Raw genomic sequence first — 16,279 nt, forward strand, 5'->3', positions numbered from 1 at the left:
GCTTCATGAAGTCCTCTTCACTCTACAGCAACTGCCTTGCCTTCCACCGGCTGTCCTGCAGTTTAAAAGGCAATTTTTCCCCATTACTAATTTATTTTCAAAGTTTTTATGTGGTGCAGGGATTTCACTGCAGCCTCAGAAAAAGTATAACTCCCAGAAAATGCTGCACTATTCAGGGGTCTTGACAAGAATTTAGGAGCAGGGGGGAAAATGTTTAAACTGCAGTGCAGAAGGCGAGGCTGCTGATGTGGTTCTCCCTCTGGAGCGAAGAGTCTCTCATGAAGCCTGTCTTCTGCTCCACCCTGTCAGTCAAAGGTAAAGAAGGGGGAGGAGGAGGAGGTAGGAGAGGGCAGGAAGGGCAGGGGTCTGCCAGAATTTTGAAATTTCTGACCTGATACGAAACATCAGTTGGGAGATACTGACATGGCCCCTCTTGATAGTGACAGTGTTGTGTCGTGTTGACATTGTAGGCCATGCACAGGACTAAGAGAGAGAGAGAGAGAGAGAGAGAGAGAGAGAGAGAGAGAGAGAGAGAGTATCGCTATGAATATGCTTTCATATTCACTTCTTTTTTTCCAAATGTGGCAGAGAAGCACAAAGATGTCACAGAATGAATGAAAAGAACACTTTGTTGTATTTAAGAATGATTTCTGTATTTGATGCTTATCCACAGTACAAGTAGAGCAAGACTACTTTACATAATAGATGCATAACAATCATAACAGAATGATCATATTTTCAGTCTCATAAAAATAGAGTGATAGGAGCTGTCTTATGATAGATTAAAGAAAGATGAATGAAATTGGGAGATTATCTCTTCCAGTATACATTGCACGGCCTCCAGAGGGTCTGGGTGACTTTGGATATTATTTATTTTATTTATTTTTTATTTGTTGTATTTATATATTGCCCATATAAAATCTCTGGGCAGTTTATGGAGAAGCAGCAAAAGCTGACACACGAATAATTTGTGTTGTGTTTGTAGTATAAATCCCATGTCTCCCTTTCAGAGATGTGTGTGGGCACCAGATGTGGATATAGTTTGTACAACTCACTATAGGGATATACACAATTTATCCCTGTGAGTAGTCAGCAAGTGGAAGAAAGTGGATGCATGAGAAACTAACTACACATTATACTTATATATGTATGACAGAGCCCTGAGACACTTTTTTTTTTTTTTAAAAGAGAAGTAGCTTTGGAGGAAATTTGAAGTAAGGCAGCATCATGTGCTTCACTCTTTCTCCACTGCAGGGACTCCAAATAAATACTTGTATTGTAGGCTGAAAGCAACTGGAAGGAAATTTGGAGCTGAGAAGCCATGGGTGTGGGAAAGGTTTGTCACCCACCCATGCTTTTGTGAGCAACAGCCTTCATATTATCATATGTTTTCACTTCTTGAAACAGGCCATATAGAGTTTTGCATTATGTTGGGGCAAGGGGATATGCTGAAGCATATTCAGCAATAAAGAATAATGTATTATTATTTCTTGTTTACACAGTCAGGCAGGTGTTATTGACTGGTTTGTTTTATCCAGACATAGAGTCCTTCCCAAGGACCTGGGATGCCAGAATTTCGTTATCAATATTGTTGTTGTTATAGGTATCGCCACAAAATGTAGGCTGTTCCCAGTAAAGTTGCTTTTTGTAATTGGCTGATGGTGATTTCTGTGGCCCCTATGGTGTTGAGGTGCTCTTCAACTTGTTTTGGAGTTGCAAGTAGGGCGCCAATGACCACTGGGATTATTTTGGTCTTCTTCTGCCACAGCCTTTCAATTTCAGTTTGTAGATCTTGGTATTTTGTTATTTTTTCTATTTCTTTTTCTTCTGTTCTGCTACCACCTGGTATTGCTATGTCGATTATTTTAACTTGTCTTTCTTTCTTCTCAGCTACAGTTATATCTGGTGTATTGTGTGGCAGATGTTTGTTTGTAGTCGGAAATCCCCAGGGGTGTAACTATGATCGGGCAAGGGGAGGCAGCTGTCTAGGGGCCCTGGCCTCTGGGGGGGCCCTCCAGAAACATGTCACGTGCCTCCCCCCACCCAGCGCCTGCTGCAGCTCCTTCGATTTGAATTATTTAATTTTTTAAAAAAATTCCTCCATGTTCATTCCAGCGCGCCGTATTTCCTTGCCCTCCTCCCCTCCCTCCTCCCCATCCCCAACCTTTTCCCTTGTCAGCTCCTCCTCCTTCCCCATCCATTGGCTGGCGGCACCCCACATGATAAAGAAAGGAAAGGCAGGCACATGATTGGGTGGTTCGGCTCTGCTTCCTGGACGCCGACGGACGCCAACGAGAGCAAGGAAAAGAGGAGGTCAATTGTAGCCTCTTCAGCCACCAGGCTAGCCAGACACTTCTAAGAAATTCAGTTCTTCTGTTATGGAGATGGAGGAGCTACGGCAGCTTTAGAGTGCTGCTCGCGCCGTTGCTTGTGTTGGCAGTGATTCATTTGGGGGCATTATGGCCCACTCCCCCCCCCCGCCTGCCTGCTGCATGTCTGGCAGTGGGAGTGGGCATATTAATTCATTATTTGGGGCATTATGGCTGCCCACCCGCCCAGGCTTCGATTCTGTTTCCCTTAAGGGGGGTGGGGAGAGGAAGGGGAAGCAGAGCGTCGCAAAGGGCCTTTATTCATTTTTAATTGCAACGCTCCACTCCCCCTTCCTCCTCCCATTAGGAAAACAGAAGTGGGGAGGCACACACAAGAGAAGAGTGACAAGTGTGTGCTTTTCACAGTTCCTTGGCTCCGTTTATCAACCCCCTTTTAACATCCAAGGCTGTTCTTTGACTCTTAATCACTTAACATGCAAAGTTAGGTAAGAGAGTGGAGAAATCACTCAAACATTACAGACCTGTCTTTGGCACATGAGATCCTATGGGTCTTTTAAAAATATACACGATGAAGGAGAAGAAGCCTCTCTTCCTAGCTCTCCCAAATTGGAGAAAGGTCAGTAGTTGTGCAAGTTTCCATTCATGGCCATTTCATTTCCTGCATGATTATAATCTACTTTCTGCCCGTTCTGTATCCCATCCCATCCAGCCTCACATTTATTTGAGATAGCTTGCCTCCTGAGATTCCTAATGCCCCTCCCTTCTGTCCTTTAAGAAACTTCTGAAAATTTATCTATTCTGCCAGGCTTTTAGGGGTGTGTGTGTGTGTGTTTCCCCCCACCCCACCCTGCTGTTGTTGTTTTAATTATGTAAACCGCCTCAAGTCTAAGGGAGTCAGGCAGTCAATAAATTTGGTTCTGCTGTGCTGTAATTTACACCTTTTAACTAGTTGGGATAGTTAGCAGAGTCTACATTGGGCCAGGAGAAGGAGAGGAAGGCGGTGACGGATGACGGGTGGTGGGGGGGCCCCATTTTAAAAACTTGGGGGCCCAAGCCAACCTTGTTACACCCCTGGAAGTCCCATAATTTTTGCATCTTCATTTTCTACAACTTTTTCAATTTTATGGTCCTACCAATTTTTGGCTACAGGTAGCTGTATTTTTTGCAGATGTTCCAGTGTATCATCCCTGCTACCTTGTCATGCCTTTGTTTGTAGTCAGTCTGTGCAATTATCATCATCATCATCATCATCTGTATAATTATTTCACTAAGCCAACCGGAAATGCATGGGGATGTGGGGATGCGTGGGGATGTTTGGCGGGCAGAGGCATGCTCAGGCCCAGGCCTGGTCACTGGGGGCGGGGAGAGAAGGGGGGCAGAAGTGGGTGGCTGGGAGACAGCAGCGAGGAGGGGAAGGTGGCGGCAGTGGTGGTGAGTCAGCTGGGCCTGGCCTGGGCCAGCCGCAGTGAGGAAGCGGCGGCGGGTCTGGGCTGGCTGTGGTGAGGCAGGAAGAGGCAGAGGGCGGTAGAGGCCCAGCGGGGGTGAGAGGAGGCAGGCCGCGGAGCCATGCCCAAGAGGAGCCACTTGTGAAACTCTCTGGCACAAGATGTGGTAACAGCCAACAACCTGGATGGCTTTAAGAGGGGTTTGGATAACTTCATGGAGGAGAGGTCTATCAACGACTACTAGTTGGAAGCCTATAGGCCACCTCCAGCCTCAGAGTGAGGATGCCTCTGAATACCAGATGCAGGGGAGTAATAGCAGGGGAGAGGGCATGCCCTTAACCCCTGCCTGTGGCTTCCAGTGGCATCTGGTGGGCCACTGTGCGAAACAGGATGCTGGGGTAGATGGGCCTTGGGCCTGATCCAGCAGGGCTGTTCTTATGTTCTTATCTTCTTATGTCTCCGGAGTATCCTGGAAAGAACACAGTATGCCTGTTCTTAAACAGTTTCGTGGGCCAATGATATCTTTCCAGGCAAAGGAGAAAGTGACATTTATTACCTTTAAAGTCCTGAATGGCTTAGGTCTGGGTTACCTGAGATAGCACCTTTCTCTAAAGATCCCCAACACTCTTTAAAATAATCAGGAGGGGTCTATCTTTGGGTGCCACCAGTTCATCTGGTGGCAACCTGGGATTCGGCCTTCTATTTTGTCACCCTGTAGGTTGTGGAATCTGCTCCCCATGGTTATGAGAGGATGATCTTCCTTGGAGGTGTTCAAGAAAGCCTTAAAAACTCATCTTTTTAGCCTGGCTTTTAATGATATCTAGTTTGAATTTTAATTTTAATGAGTTTTAATCTGTTTTAAATGTTTTCTGATTTGTTTTATTATGTGTTTTTTATTTTAATGTAAGCCACCCTGAGCCACTTTAGGAAGAGTAGTACATAAATGAATGAATGAATGAATGAATGAATAAATGGTTGCATCTCTCCTCTTCTTCCAAAAGCCCTTTCCACTTGTATTAATATGTTCCCGAGGGTCACATGGAGAATGTCAGCCAATCTCTATAGAAATGTCATAAATGAACCTTTCTGGTTTCTGATCCAATGTATGGCCTTTTGCCTGAATCATGAGACTAAATACCTGAGCAGAGAGTCTTTGTTTTAGTATTTTTGTTAGTTTAGGGGAAGCTTGGGAGCCTCAGCGTTGCATCCAAACATCCTTTAAAAAATACAGTTATCCCTCACCAAAAGCAAGGGTTCCATTCTGGCAAAACCTTGCCATTGGCAAATTCGAAGATGGTGAGCAATTGAAATCAATGCAATTCAAATCAATGCACTATGTAACTGTGGTTGCAAAAAGACAAAAAAAATTTAAAAAATTGCCAAAATTGTTTTGCCACCCGGAATCCCTTAAAAACACCAAGAAAAAGCAAGAGGAGAGAGCAAGTTTAACCTCTGGAAAATTTGAAGCCCCAAAAATTGCTTGAAGGCACTTTTGAACCCCCACCAAAACCCACTCAAAATCACTTTAAATCACAAGGAGTTGGCAGGAACCGCAAGAGGAATGAGTGGATTGAACCTCTGAACCCACCCAAAATTGCAGGAACCCCCCCAAATCACTAAAAAAATCTTGCCAAACTGTGGATACCTGGGTTGCAGTTGTCAAGACCGGTCACAATTTCACAGTTGCGGATACAGTTGCAATTGGGAAAACGCCGTTGGAGAGGGATGACTGTATAAGTTCAGAGATATTTATCGTCCTTTATTTATTATTTATTTACCATATTTTTATACTGTCTGCTATGTATACCTCTATGTATACCTCTACACAATTTAAATATTTAAAAGTTAAAATACCTGACAATAAAAACAATAGATTAAAATAGATATTAAAACAATCTTTTTAAATTATTAAAATTAATTCTAATTAAAAGCCTGCAAAAACAGGCTTGAGGTTCTTGAGGTTCTTCCTGAAAACAAACAGAGAAGGAGATGCTCTTATTTCAGTAGGGAGCATATTACAAAGCCCTGGGGCAGTCACAGAGAAAGCCTGGTCGGGGATCACCACCAAACAAGCCAGTGGCATCTGTAACCGAACCTCTCCAGAATATCATAACCTGTGGCAGGGTTTATGACAAAGGATGTGCTCTCTTAAATAGCTTGGACCTAAGCCATTAAGGACTTTATAGGTAAGAACCAACACTTTGTATTTCACCAGAAAACATATCAGCAGCTAGTGCAGTTCTTTCAAAACTGGTGTTATGTTCATGTCTGCAGAGTTATGTTCATGTCTGCAGACTTTCAGTTCATGTCTGCAGAGGCACACTTAGCCATAGACCATGGGGTGGTCAATGGCCTCCTGTCTTCTGGGGGGGCCACCAGATGTTCTGAGGGGCCTCCCCAGAGCCCCGCCACTGCCCCACCGGGCAAGTCAAATCTTTTTTTTAAATCTTTTTTTAAAGTGCCGCTGCATGGTAGGGATGGGGGCTGCTAGCTGGTGTGCGGGCACTTGGGGAGGGAGGTGGCATCACGAGCATCTTCTCTGAGCCCCTGCTCTGACTCGACCTCACTGAATCACTTAGTTTCACTTCACTGCACGTGCTCTTTTTTTTAAAGCCCTCTTCTCATTTTCCTTACTCCTCCCCTTCCTCTACTCTCATTTTCTTCCACCACTACAAGGAGTTGTGTGTGCGGGGAGCGGGGAAGGGAAGTAGCAGAGGAGAGGAGAGCCACTTCTACTAGGAGTGGCTGCCCTGCAGCTGAGGGAGAAGTAAAGAGTGTGGCAGGAGAATCTGGCCGACTGAATGAATGAGCGAGCGGAGAGGGTGGTGGTGAAAACTGACTCTGGTCCTCTCTCTTCCTATTTTCCCTTCCTTCCTTCCTTCCTTCCTTCCTTCCTTCCTTCCTTCCTTCCTTCCTTCCTCCCTCCCTCCCTCCCTCCCTTTCTGGCTTCACCTCACACAACCATGGAGCTTATCAGGATTTTGGAGCAGATGATCTCCCCAGACCGCACCGAGTTTGAGGCGTCTCAGAAGTTCCTAGAACAGGTGGCCATCGAGAACCTGCCCACTTTCCTTTTCCCACAGGAACCCTGGCTGCCGCCTCCCTCCCCGAGTCTCTGTACACCTGTTGGTAGCCCCTGTACACCCCGCCAGCCCTCAAGCGGGGTGGGGGGTGGGGGTGGGGCCTCCAAAGACCTTCAGGTCCGTGCTCCAAAATTTCCTAAGTGCACCTCTGCATGTCTGTTTCCAAATCTGAGCCAGACCACACTAAGTTTTACTCATATTACCATAGGGTGAACTGCCTCAATCATATGAGTGATAACATCATATGCTAAATTCAGTATAGTTTAGCTTTTGGGCACCTAATCACAGGCACTTGAAAAGCTTCACTCATGTGTTTGTTTCCAAAACCAATCCATGCTAAATTTAATACATGGCATCCACTTTCATGCCACCTGATGATCCTGTGGCACCATGCCTATAAGTCAGCCCAGAATGGCTGAATACTGTGACCACGGACACAGAAAGGATTATTTGAATATGTCTAGAACATGCCCAGCAGAAGCAAGAGTTGCATCACTCCATGACAAGATGAAGAGGATAATCTTGAAAGATACCATATGTTATTTTTGTTCTTACAAATGGACCAACATATTCTCTTCCAAAGCCTTCTTTCAAGCATGTCCATCCATCTTATTTGTTTGTTATTTCTCTCTGTAAACCGCCCTGAGCCATTTTTGGAAGGGCAGTATAGAAATTGAATGAATGAATGAATGAATGTTCTCCTTCTTCAACACTTTCAGGAGGGTAGGTTCTCTCTCTCTCTCTCTCTCTCTCTCTCTCTCTCTCTCTCTCTCTCCCCCCCCCCACTTCCTTTTCGTCTGGGGAAAGATTTAACACTATTAAATCTGACTACAGCCAAGCTACTAGTTAAAGACAGAATTCATGATGTGGTTCCTGCTTTAAATTGGACTTGTACTGGGTTCTGTGTTTGTATTTAAGTGCTCCAGATTTGGCTAATGCAATAAGCTTATCTAGAAATAACTTTTATGTACATTTGCACATTGGGCATCATTCATACTAAATTAGTGGTGACGAAGACCCACTGAAATTAATGGCACTTAAGGTAGTCACAGCAAATGTATTTTATTGATTTCAATTGTGCTTAGCTTTGACTAAATTAGTTTGGATGCTGCCCAGTGTTCTGTGAAATACAGTTAACGTGTTTGGAGTAACAAATGTTTTCTTCTGATTACAGGCAATGAAAGTTTAGAAGAAAACTATGTCCAGGACAGCAAAATGGGATTTGTGATCAATGCTATATATGCTATGGCCCACGGGCTACAAAGCATGCATCATGCCCTTTGTCCAGGACACATTGGACTGTGTGATGCCATGAAACCCATTGATGGAAGCAAACTATTGGATTTTCTCCTAAACTCTTCATTCGTTGGCGTTTCAGGAGAGGAAGTTCGGATTGATGGAAATGGAGATGCCCCTGGAAGGTAAAGCCCTAGTATATTTTACTTCATTAAATAAAGTACTACCCATTTATAACTTATAAAATGTGAGTCATATAATAGCTTGGAAGATCCATATTACATTATATGTTGTCTGCATAACAGGGATGTGCAAACCGGTTTGACATTGAACCAGTTAGGTTTGAAGGTGGGGGTGAGCTGAACCACCCCCGGTTCGGCTCAACCCTGGACCGAACCCCTGCCCTCCGGCCCGTTCGGTACCTTTTACTAATTTTTTAAAAAATTAAACTTACCCCCTCCAGGGGGCTTCTCTGAGGTGGGGGGTGGGTCCCGTGGAGGTTCCGCCTCCCCCGCTGGCCTTCCTTCTCTCAAAAACAGCCCCATTCGGGCATTCTTCGGCCCGTTTGGGCCTTTCCTGGCATGGCCATTTTGGAGGCTGCCACGCCTGCACAATGGGCCTTTGCATAGTAAAAGGTCCATGGACACCCCCCCACCCTGGACTGAACCAAACCCAGTTCAAGACCGAACCAGGTTTGAGCGGGTGCTAGACCGAACTGGCCCAGTCCAGTTTGGGTCCAGTTTGGACTCAATCCGAACTGGGCCAGCCGATTCCATGCACACTCCTACTGCATAATGCATCATCCACTAGCTTAAGGGGGAAATGAAATTAGCCAAACTCCATCCTAAAAGCAAAATAAATCCTCCATATATATCCCATATTTCCATTTCAGTTTATGGCTCGGGCCTAATAAAGAAGGTCCAGCACAGATATGCAAACGTAGCACACATAGTTCACTCTGTTTCCCCACAGATGATGTTAGAGTGCCACATAAGTTCTTCTGCTGTTCTCTGATGCAAAGGTAGTGGAGGCAGGCTGACTCATCCACATGTCAGTTGGGTGGGGTGGGGGGGTAGGTGATAGTATTAGAGGAGAGATAGATCTCTCAATCTCCTCAGAGAGCTCATTTGCAACCCTTTGTACAGACTCTGACTTAAAGACTAAAGGATAGTTTGCATCACTGAGTTGAGAATTGGGATTCTTTCTTTTCTGGGAACAGAGAGAAAATATTGAGAGGTAGAATCCAAAAGGGAATGAATGCTGGGAGGGGATTTTAGAGGGAGATGTGTGTTTTGAAGAAACATTCATTTGAAGGAGAAATTAATCGGTGAAGAGAAATTTTCTGTTCATATTGGGCAGAGGACCAATAATTGCATTGGACTAATAATTGCATAACAGCCCTGCTGTGGCAGACCAAAGCCAATCTAGACCAGTATTCTGCTTCATCTAGTTGCTCTGAGGGTTCACAAACTAGGCATGAAGCTGATAACCTTTCCCTGGTGCATATGATGCTTTCCTTGGTGCTATTCACATTCTTATGTAGCCTCTGAACATTTAGCCATCATGTAGCCAGTGACAGAGCTGCCCTCTATGGATCTGACATCCTTTTAAAAGCCTCCTATGCGAATGGCCATCACAACAACTTATGGCCGTCAATTCCGTAACTAGGTATTATGTGATGAATGCCTGCATTATTGTGCTGTATGTTTGCCTGCTTTTTTCAAGAGACGATTGAGAGGGAATGGTAGTAGAGAAGAACAATTCAGATCATGGCATTGCAGAAAATGTTGTGCAAAGGAGTAGTGATTGGTGTTTGGGGCTCAGACCATACCCACCTCTGCCTTGTACTCCATTGGTAGCAAGTTGCTTGTCTCCATTTTGTCCAGTTTGCTGTTTGCAGCCAGTTAGTCGGCCAAATAGCTGGGAAGCTTAAAAACAGATCTTATAGCATTCTTCTGTTGTTTTTGTCCCCAGCATCTGATGTACAGCCGTTGAACTCCATTTAGAGATCATGGTTGGTAGGAAGCATTTGAACAGTCACACATGGAATGGAGTCCTTAGACTGAACTTTCAGTGGGAGGAGCCTAGGGAAGGAGTGGTAGGAATGCTTTGGCAAAGTATGCGGAACTTGAAGCAACTCTCCTTTTTGGAGGCATCAGCCACCACTGGACTGTTATTATCAAGGAGTTTGGACATAGTATCAAGGGATGTGGGCCCACATTGAAGAGATCTACATTCATACAGAGGTGTTCTTACGACCGGACCTTGGGGCCCCAATCCGTGGCCTCCAAGTTCTCCTCCGTGAGCCCCTGCCATTGTGAGGTCATTTCACCATGGCCGCAAGGCCAAACCGCCGATCTTGCCCGTAATTCTAGCCACCATGTGCATGGGTGGGGGGTGGGGGATGAGTCGAGCAGGCATCCCTGCCCCTGTGGCGGCCTTGAATGAGCCTCTATTCAAACTGTTTAGGCGCGCTGGAGCCCTTTGTAATTCTCAAGGGCCACTGGGCCAAACGGCTAGGCCCAGCAGCCGCTCCTGCTCTGCCTGCAGCCGCTGAGGGGTGTATGTGCCTGCTTGACTCACCCCCACCCACCGTCCACGCATATGGCGGCTAGAATTACTGGTAAGATTGGCAGGTCGGCCTTGCAGTGGTGGAGGAGCCTCAAGGCGGTGGAGGGGGGGCCTCAAGGCGGGTGGTCCAGGCGCACCTAGGTGCACCACTGCATTCATATGATGTTACTTGAACTGGAGTGGATCACCTTCCTTATGAGGCAGGGCAACAGCATCTGGGGCTTTTTAGTTTGGAAAAGAGGCTACTACGAGGAGACATTATGATAGAGGTGTGTAAATTTATGCATGGACAGAGAGAAATTTTTCTCCCTCTCTCACAATACTAGAACCAGGGGTCATCTGATGAAACTGAAGGCCAGGAAATTTAGAAACAACAAAAGGAAGTAATTCTCCACACAGCACATAATGAACTTATGGAACTCTCTGCCACAGGATGTGGTGATGACCACCAGCTTGGTTGGCTTTAAAAGGGGCTTAGACAAATTCATAGAGGACAGAACTATCATTGGCTACCTGTCTAGTGGCTATAGAGCAGCTCCAGACACAGAGGCAAGATACTGCTAAATACCAGTTGCACAGGAGCAACGGCAGTAGAGGGGGAAAGCCCTCACCCCCTACCTATGAGCTTCTTGAAGGCAATTGGTGGGCCACTGTGTGAAACAGGATGCTGGACTAGATGGGCATTGAGCCTGATCCACCAGGGCTGTTCTTATGGAGTGTCTTGCATCAGTCACTACAACCTAACCCACCACCAGAGGCATATCTAGGGAAAATAGCACCTATGGCAAGCATTGAAATTGCGCTCCCTGTCCAAACATCTGACACCCATCTTTCAGATAACTTTACCATAATATCAGCTCAAAAATACAAGGTCATTAATCTTTTAATATTTCAAAAACTATTTAGCAGTGAACGTAGCCAGACCAAAAAAGGCTGAAAAATTACAAATTTCAGTATGCTGGGGTTCATGAAATACTCAAATACTATGTGGAGGTGTACTTGGAAAACTAAACAGAAGTGCCTGTCTAATTCTCTACTATGCATTGTAGCATCATTATTACATACATTTTAAAAATAAATGGAGAATTTGACTTTTCCCAGATACTCTGAAAATAATTAAAGGATATGCAGAGTAAACTGTGTCACTGCTTGGAATATATTCTAGTATTTCAGAAAGACAGTTAAAATGAAAGAGAGCAAGAAACTCCAAGTGGGCCTTAATACTAAGGATTTCACACTGATTCAAAGACAAACTCACCATTAATAGCCATATTATTAAGACATCACATTTAACTCACTTATCACAAGAAGCAAAGTAAGAGCAAATGAATACAATCCTAGCTCATAAGCTTCAGCTCAGTATTCACAAGCCCTGATTCTCTGTACATAGTGCCGAACTAAATATGTGTAGAGGGACTTATATTATATTAATTTTCCCCCCAAAAAAAGTTACCTGTAGCCCCTTTGGGGGGCTTCCTAAAGGATGTGGGGGGTCTGCAAAGGTCCCGCCTCCTCCCACTGGCCTCTAGGGCCTCGCAGGGACCATTTGAGCATGTGCGGTGGCCATTTTTAAAAATATTTTTAATACAAATTTTGGCCACTGAAAACAAAATGGCCACCGTGCATGCTCAAATGTCCTCAGCAAGGCCTGGCATGGCCTAGGTTGCACAGTGGCCATTTTGTTTTCAGCTGCCTTCAAAAATATTTTTTTTAATGGCGCCCCCCCCCTTCAAGTGGCATCCAGGGCACGTGCCCTGCCTGCCCCACCATATATATGCCCCTGCCCACCACCACTACCTTTGGAGAAAAGCAGCTAGGGAGAGGATAACTGGTCTTGTGGTAGCAAGCATGATTTGTCCCCTTAGCTAAGCAGGGTCTGCCCTGGTTGCATATGAATGGGAGACTACATGTGAGCACTGTAAGATATTCTCCTTAGGGGATAGAGCTGCTCTGGGAAGAGCATCTAGGTTCCAAGTTCCCTCCCTAGCAGCTCCAAGATAGTGCTGAAAGAGATTCCTGCTTGCAACCTTGGAGAAGCTGCTGCCAGCCTGTGTAGACAATACTGAGCTAGATAGGCCAATTTCTAACTCCTATGTAACTTCCTATGTAATTTTGAACAGCCTGAGGGGAAAGACAGAAGCACTTCCTCCATACTTGCCAATCTTCTGCTCAATAGGACCACACACAGCTGTTTTTCGTTTTTTAAAAATGGAGCAAAGTTACACACAACTTTACTTCACATGCTGCCTCAAAATTTTAGGCAGCTCTTTCTAAAGCTATTAGGGCACGTTAGAAAGGGCAGTCTATCGCAGGCTATAATTGTGTGTAGGCAAGGAGTTGACCAATGCAATGGCTTTAAATACATGCCCAAAGTGAAACTTTTCATGGTCTCTGTGCAGATGTGTCCATACTATAAATCAATACTGAGTATTTCTTAATTCACTGCTCCCAGAATTACTATTCTCCAATGATACATGGAGGTTGCTGTCCTTTCTTACTCCTTCACTAGTTGGTACGAGGCATAAAAGGAAACACATAGAGCATGCAGAATAATTCTGGGGAACACCAATCACTGATAGTTTTCACACTTCTTTTGAAGGGATGCATTGAATATTAATTGCATGCAATAGACCAAGGTTCAATTACAGTAGCTGAAAATAGCATGTTATGCTATTAACCTTCAGTTCACACCTTTGTGTAAGAACTCCAATACAATAAAACAAAAAGGCAACTAAGTGCCTTTTTGTAATGCTTTTGTGTATTAAAACAAATGAACAAATGCCACTTACGCAAAATTGAATCAAGGGCTTAATTTATGGGGAGAAACTGGAACAGGTACAGTATACGTGAGCCTTAATCCTCTCACGATAATTTTATTTACAAGGAATCACTAATTCTTAGTCATTTTTATTATCGTTATTGGTAAAATAGCTTAAGGCTTTTATATCTGACAATGTTTCTGTACACATTTCTACTATTTGATGGCACTGCTGTAGTAATAAAATGCAATACAATTACACATTACTTCCTGACAGTACATGCTTTCCTGATAATTTTCACAGCTGACTTACTTTTTAGATCTAACTATGAGTCACAAATCAAACCAACTGTGTAGGAAGGGTTTTATTTAATTTAATTTATGCAGTGTATGTGTATCATATCAGTAATCTGAAGGACAGTTCTGTTGTAAAGTACAATTCATGTATGATCTGCAAGACTCTAGCACAATGGGACCAAGTTATATTGTGAGATGTAAATCTTTGATCAGTGCATTTGGTAGCTTTGGATTGGGGTTGTGTTGCATTATTGATAGTTTCTGAGAATGTATTATTCTCTCAATCGAAGAGAAGAGTGTACATTGGAATTCCTAGTAAAGCAAGTCTGAACAACAGTTTCATCAAATATATTCTTTCTGTGATTCTGTGTCCCTATAATGTATGAACACAAACAAACTGAATCGAGGCCTGCCCTAGGGATTTTGGCATCCTAGACAAAGTTTAACTTTGAGGGCATCCCAGCTGAGAAGTGCAGGGCCCCAGCTTTAACCTGAGCTACACAGGCTGCTCATTCCCCAGGCTGAGTGGCCAATCTGTGCGGACGACCAGAGAATGACTAGCCCACCCTGGCTTGGGAATACAATGAGAGAGGGGAAAGAATTGAGGAGCTCAGGGCCTGCCTGCTGCCCCTCCTTAGCAGTCCAGGCCCTGTGATCTTTGAGGCCAGCCAACCTCTCTGTCTCCCTGAGAAGCAGCTTTTAATAGCCTTGCCCGGAGCGTCCCTCTGTGACCAAGTAAGCCTGGCCATTGAACATACCACTTACTTCTCGTTTGGGTCTGAGAAACCAGGACGGAAGCTTTTGCCTGAGCAGCCACAGCAGGAACAGAGCAGAGGGAGCAGGCAGGGGTGAGGAGAGAGCATGCTGAGGGGCAAGGAGGAAGAAAGCAAGCCTTAGACCAGCCAAGAGGCAGTTCCCGACCCACTCAGTTTCTGCCCAGGGAGCTGTGGTGCTGGCAGCAGTGCAGGAAAGCATCCCCTTTCCCTTAGCCAGGCAGGCAGCATTGCAGGCAGGCAGCAGTAGCACGCACCTCACACACCTCACCCGGAAACGTGACTAGCTGTTTGGTATACTGTGGTGCAAGATGGAGTGGCACTAACACCCACCAAATTTACTTGGGTGGGCAGGAAATGGTGTCTGCACCCCCTGCCAGAAATGGTGCCCTGGGCAGCCGCTTAGCTCTGCCTAGTGGACAGGTGAGCCCTGAATTGAATCTGTTTATTAGCAAAACTCTAGGTCCATTCTTTGCTGTAACTGTGCTTGCCCACATTAGGACGTTCAGTTTGCGAAACCAGAGGTGAAGGGGTCTCTGCTTTTGTGTTACATGTGAATGTGGCCCATATCTCTCTTTGTTGCTGCCTTTTCTAAGAATACAGAAATGAGGAGAAGGAGTGCTAGACAAATGGGAAAGCAAACAAAACCTGTGATCGCCCCTCCCCCCGAAAATGGAGTTTATTGTCCACAGCCCTCATTTACTTTGGTATTAAAATTTAAAACTGGACAGATTTTAAAATAAATTCTGCTCACAACAGCAGAATCCTTCTGAAGGGTCCAAAAGAACCTGAACTGACATTTCTGATTCAGGATCTGACCTGATCAAATCCAAAGCTGTCCCCCCGCCCAATCATGCACAGGCCTACCACATCCCTCTAAGAAGTTCGCAGATGGGACATGAAGCCCTTTCTCTGTTCTGGAGTATATTGCCTCTGAGCACAAAAATATCATACAACTGTAAAAGTTAATAACCATTGAAAGAAATATTTGCAGTGAATTTGTCAAATTATTTGTTAAAGCCATCCAAGCTAGCTGATTGACTATCATCACATCCAGTAATAGTGAATTTAATAAGTAAATTAGGAAACAAGAAGGAGCAGGGGCAGCCCAAAGTATTGCGGTGCCTGCCTGGTACTGGCTTGCCCCATTCTCCTTGTGGAGACCAGACGCCTTTCAAAACTGACCTTTTCTTTTTTCCCCATTGTTCAGTATTTTTAATACCACTTCTAATAAAATTCCATAAGAATTACATCTAAAACCTTAAAACCAGTGAAAAAGTAAAAACCATCAAATAGCCAAAAAAACCCCAAACCCTAACTAACTATTAAAAAAACAAACAGAAACAGGAAAGCTGAGAGACCTGGCAACCCCTAAGGGGTAAAAGCCTGAACAAATAAAAGGGTCTTTAGCTGTTTTTCAAACACAGCCCCAGATGTCAAGGAGCAGACATGGACTGGGAGAGCATCCCAGAGGCTGGGGGCAAGAACAGAGAAGGCCCTGTCCCGTAGAGGTGCACCTAGGTTATTTTGGAACATGGACCTAAAAGCCTTTAGAGGCCATCCCCTTCCCTGCAAATTAAGCATCATCATGCTCTTCCAGGTGACCACATCTCCCGGGAAAGACTAAAGAGGATTTCGGGGGCCCATGGGGCTGTGGAGGCCCTGGACTTTGGTCCCGAAGTCCAGAGGTAAGAGCACCTCTGCTGTCCCATGTGCAAAACATTTTAGCCTCTCTCAATGTCAGCACACAGAGCAAAGGCCCTTCTGACTATCTTTTTGGGTGGGC

General features: G+C 44.9%; 1 protein-coding gene across 2 annotated transcripts in view; it reads left to right on the forward strand.

Moving 5' to 3' along the window:
- Positions 1 to 16,279, forward strand: part of GRM1 (glutamate metabotropic receptor 1) — a 341,173-nt gene that overhangs the window by 249,613 nt on the left and 75,281 nt on the right. For both annotated transcript variants that reach the window (XM_053291231.1, XM_053291221.1), the window contains exon 5: positions 8,033 to 8,279. In XM_053291231.1, coding sequence (XP_053147206.1) covers positions 8,033 to 8,279 — 247 coding nt within the window. The remainder of the gene's footprint in view (positions 1 to 8,032; positions 8,280 to 16,279) is intronic.

This window comes from Hemicordylus capensis, chromosome 1, assembly GCF_027244095.1.
Source record: "Hemicordylus capensis ecotype Gifberg chromosome 1, rHemCap1.1.pri, whole genome shotgun sequence".
NCBI lineage: Eukaryota > Metazoa > Chordata > Lepidosauria > Squamata > Cordylidae > Hemicordylus > Hemicordylus capensis.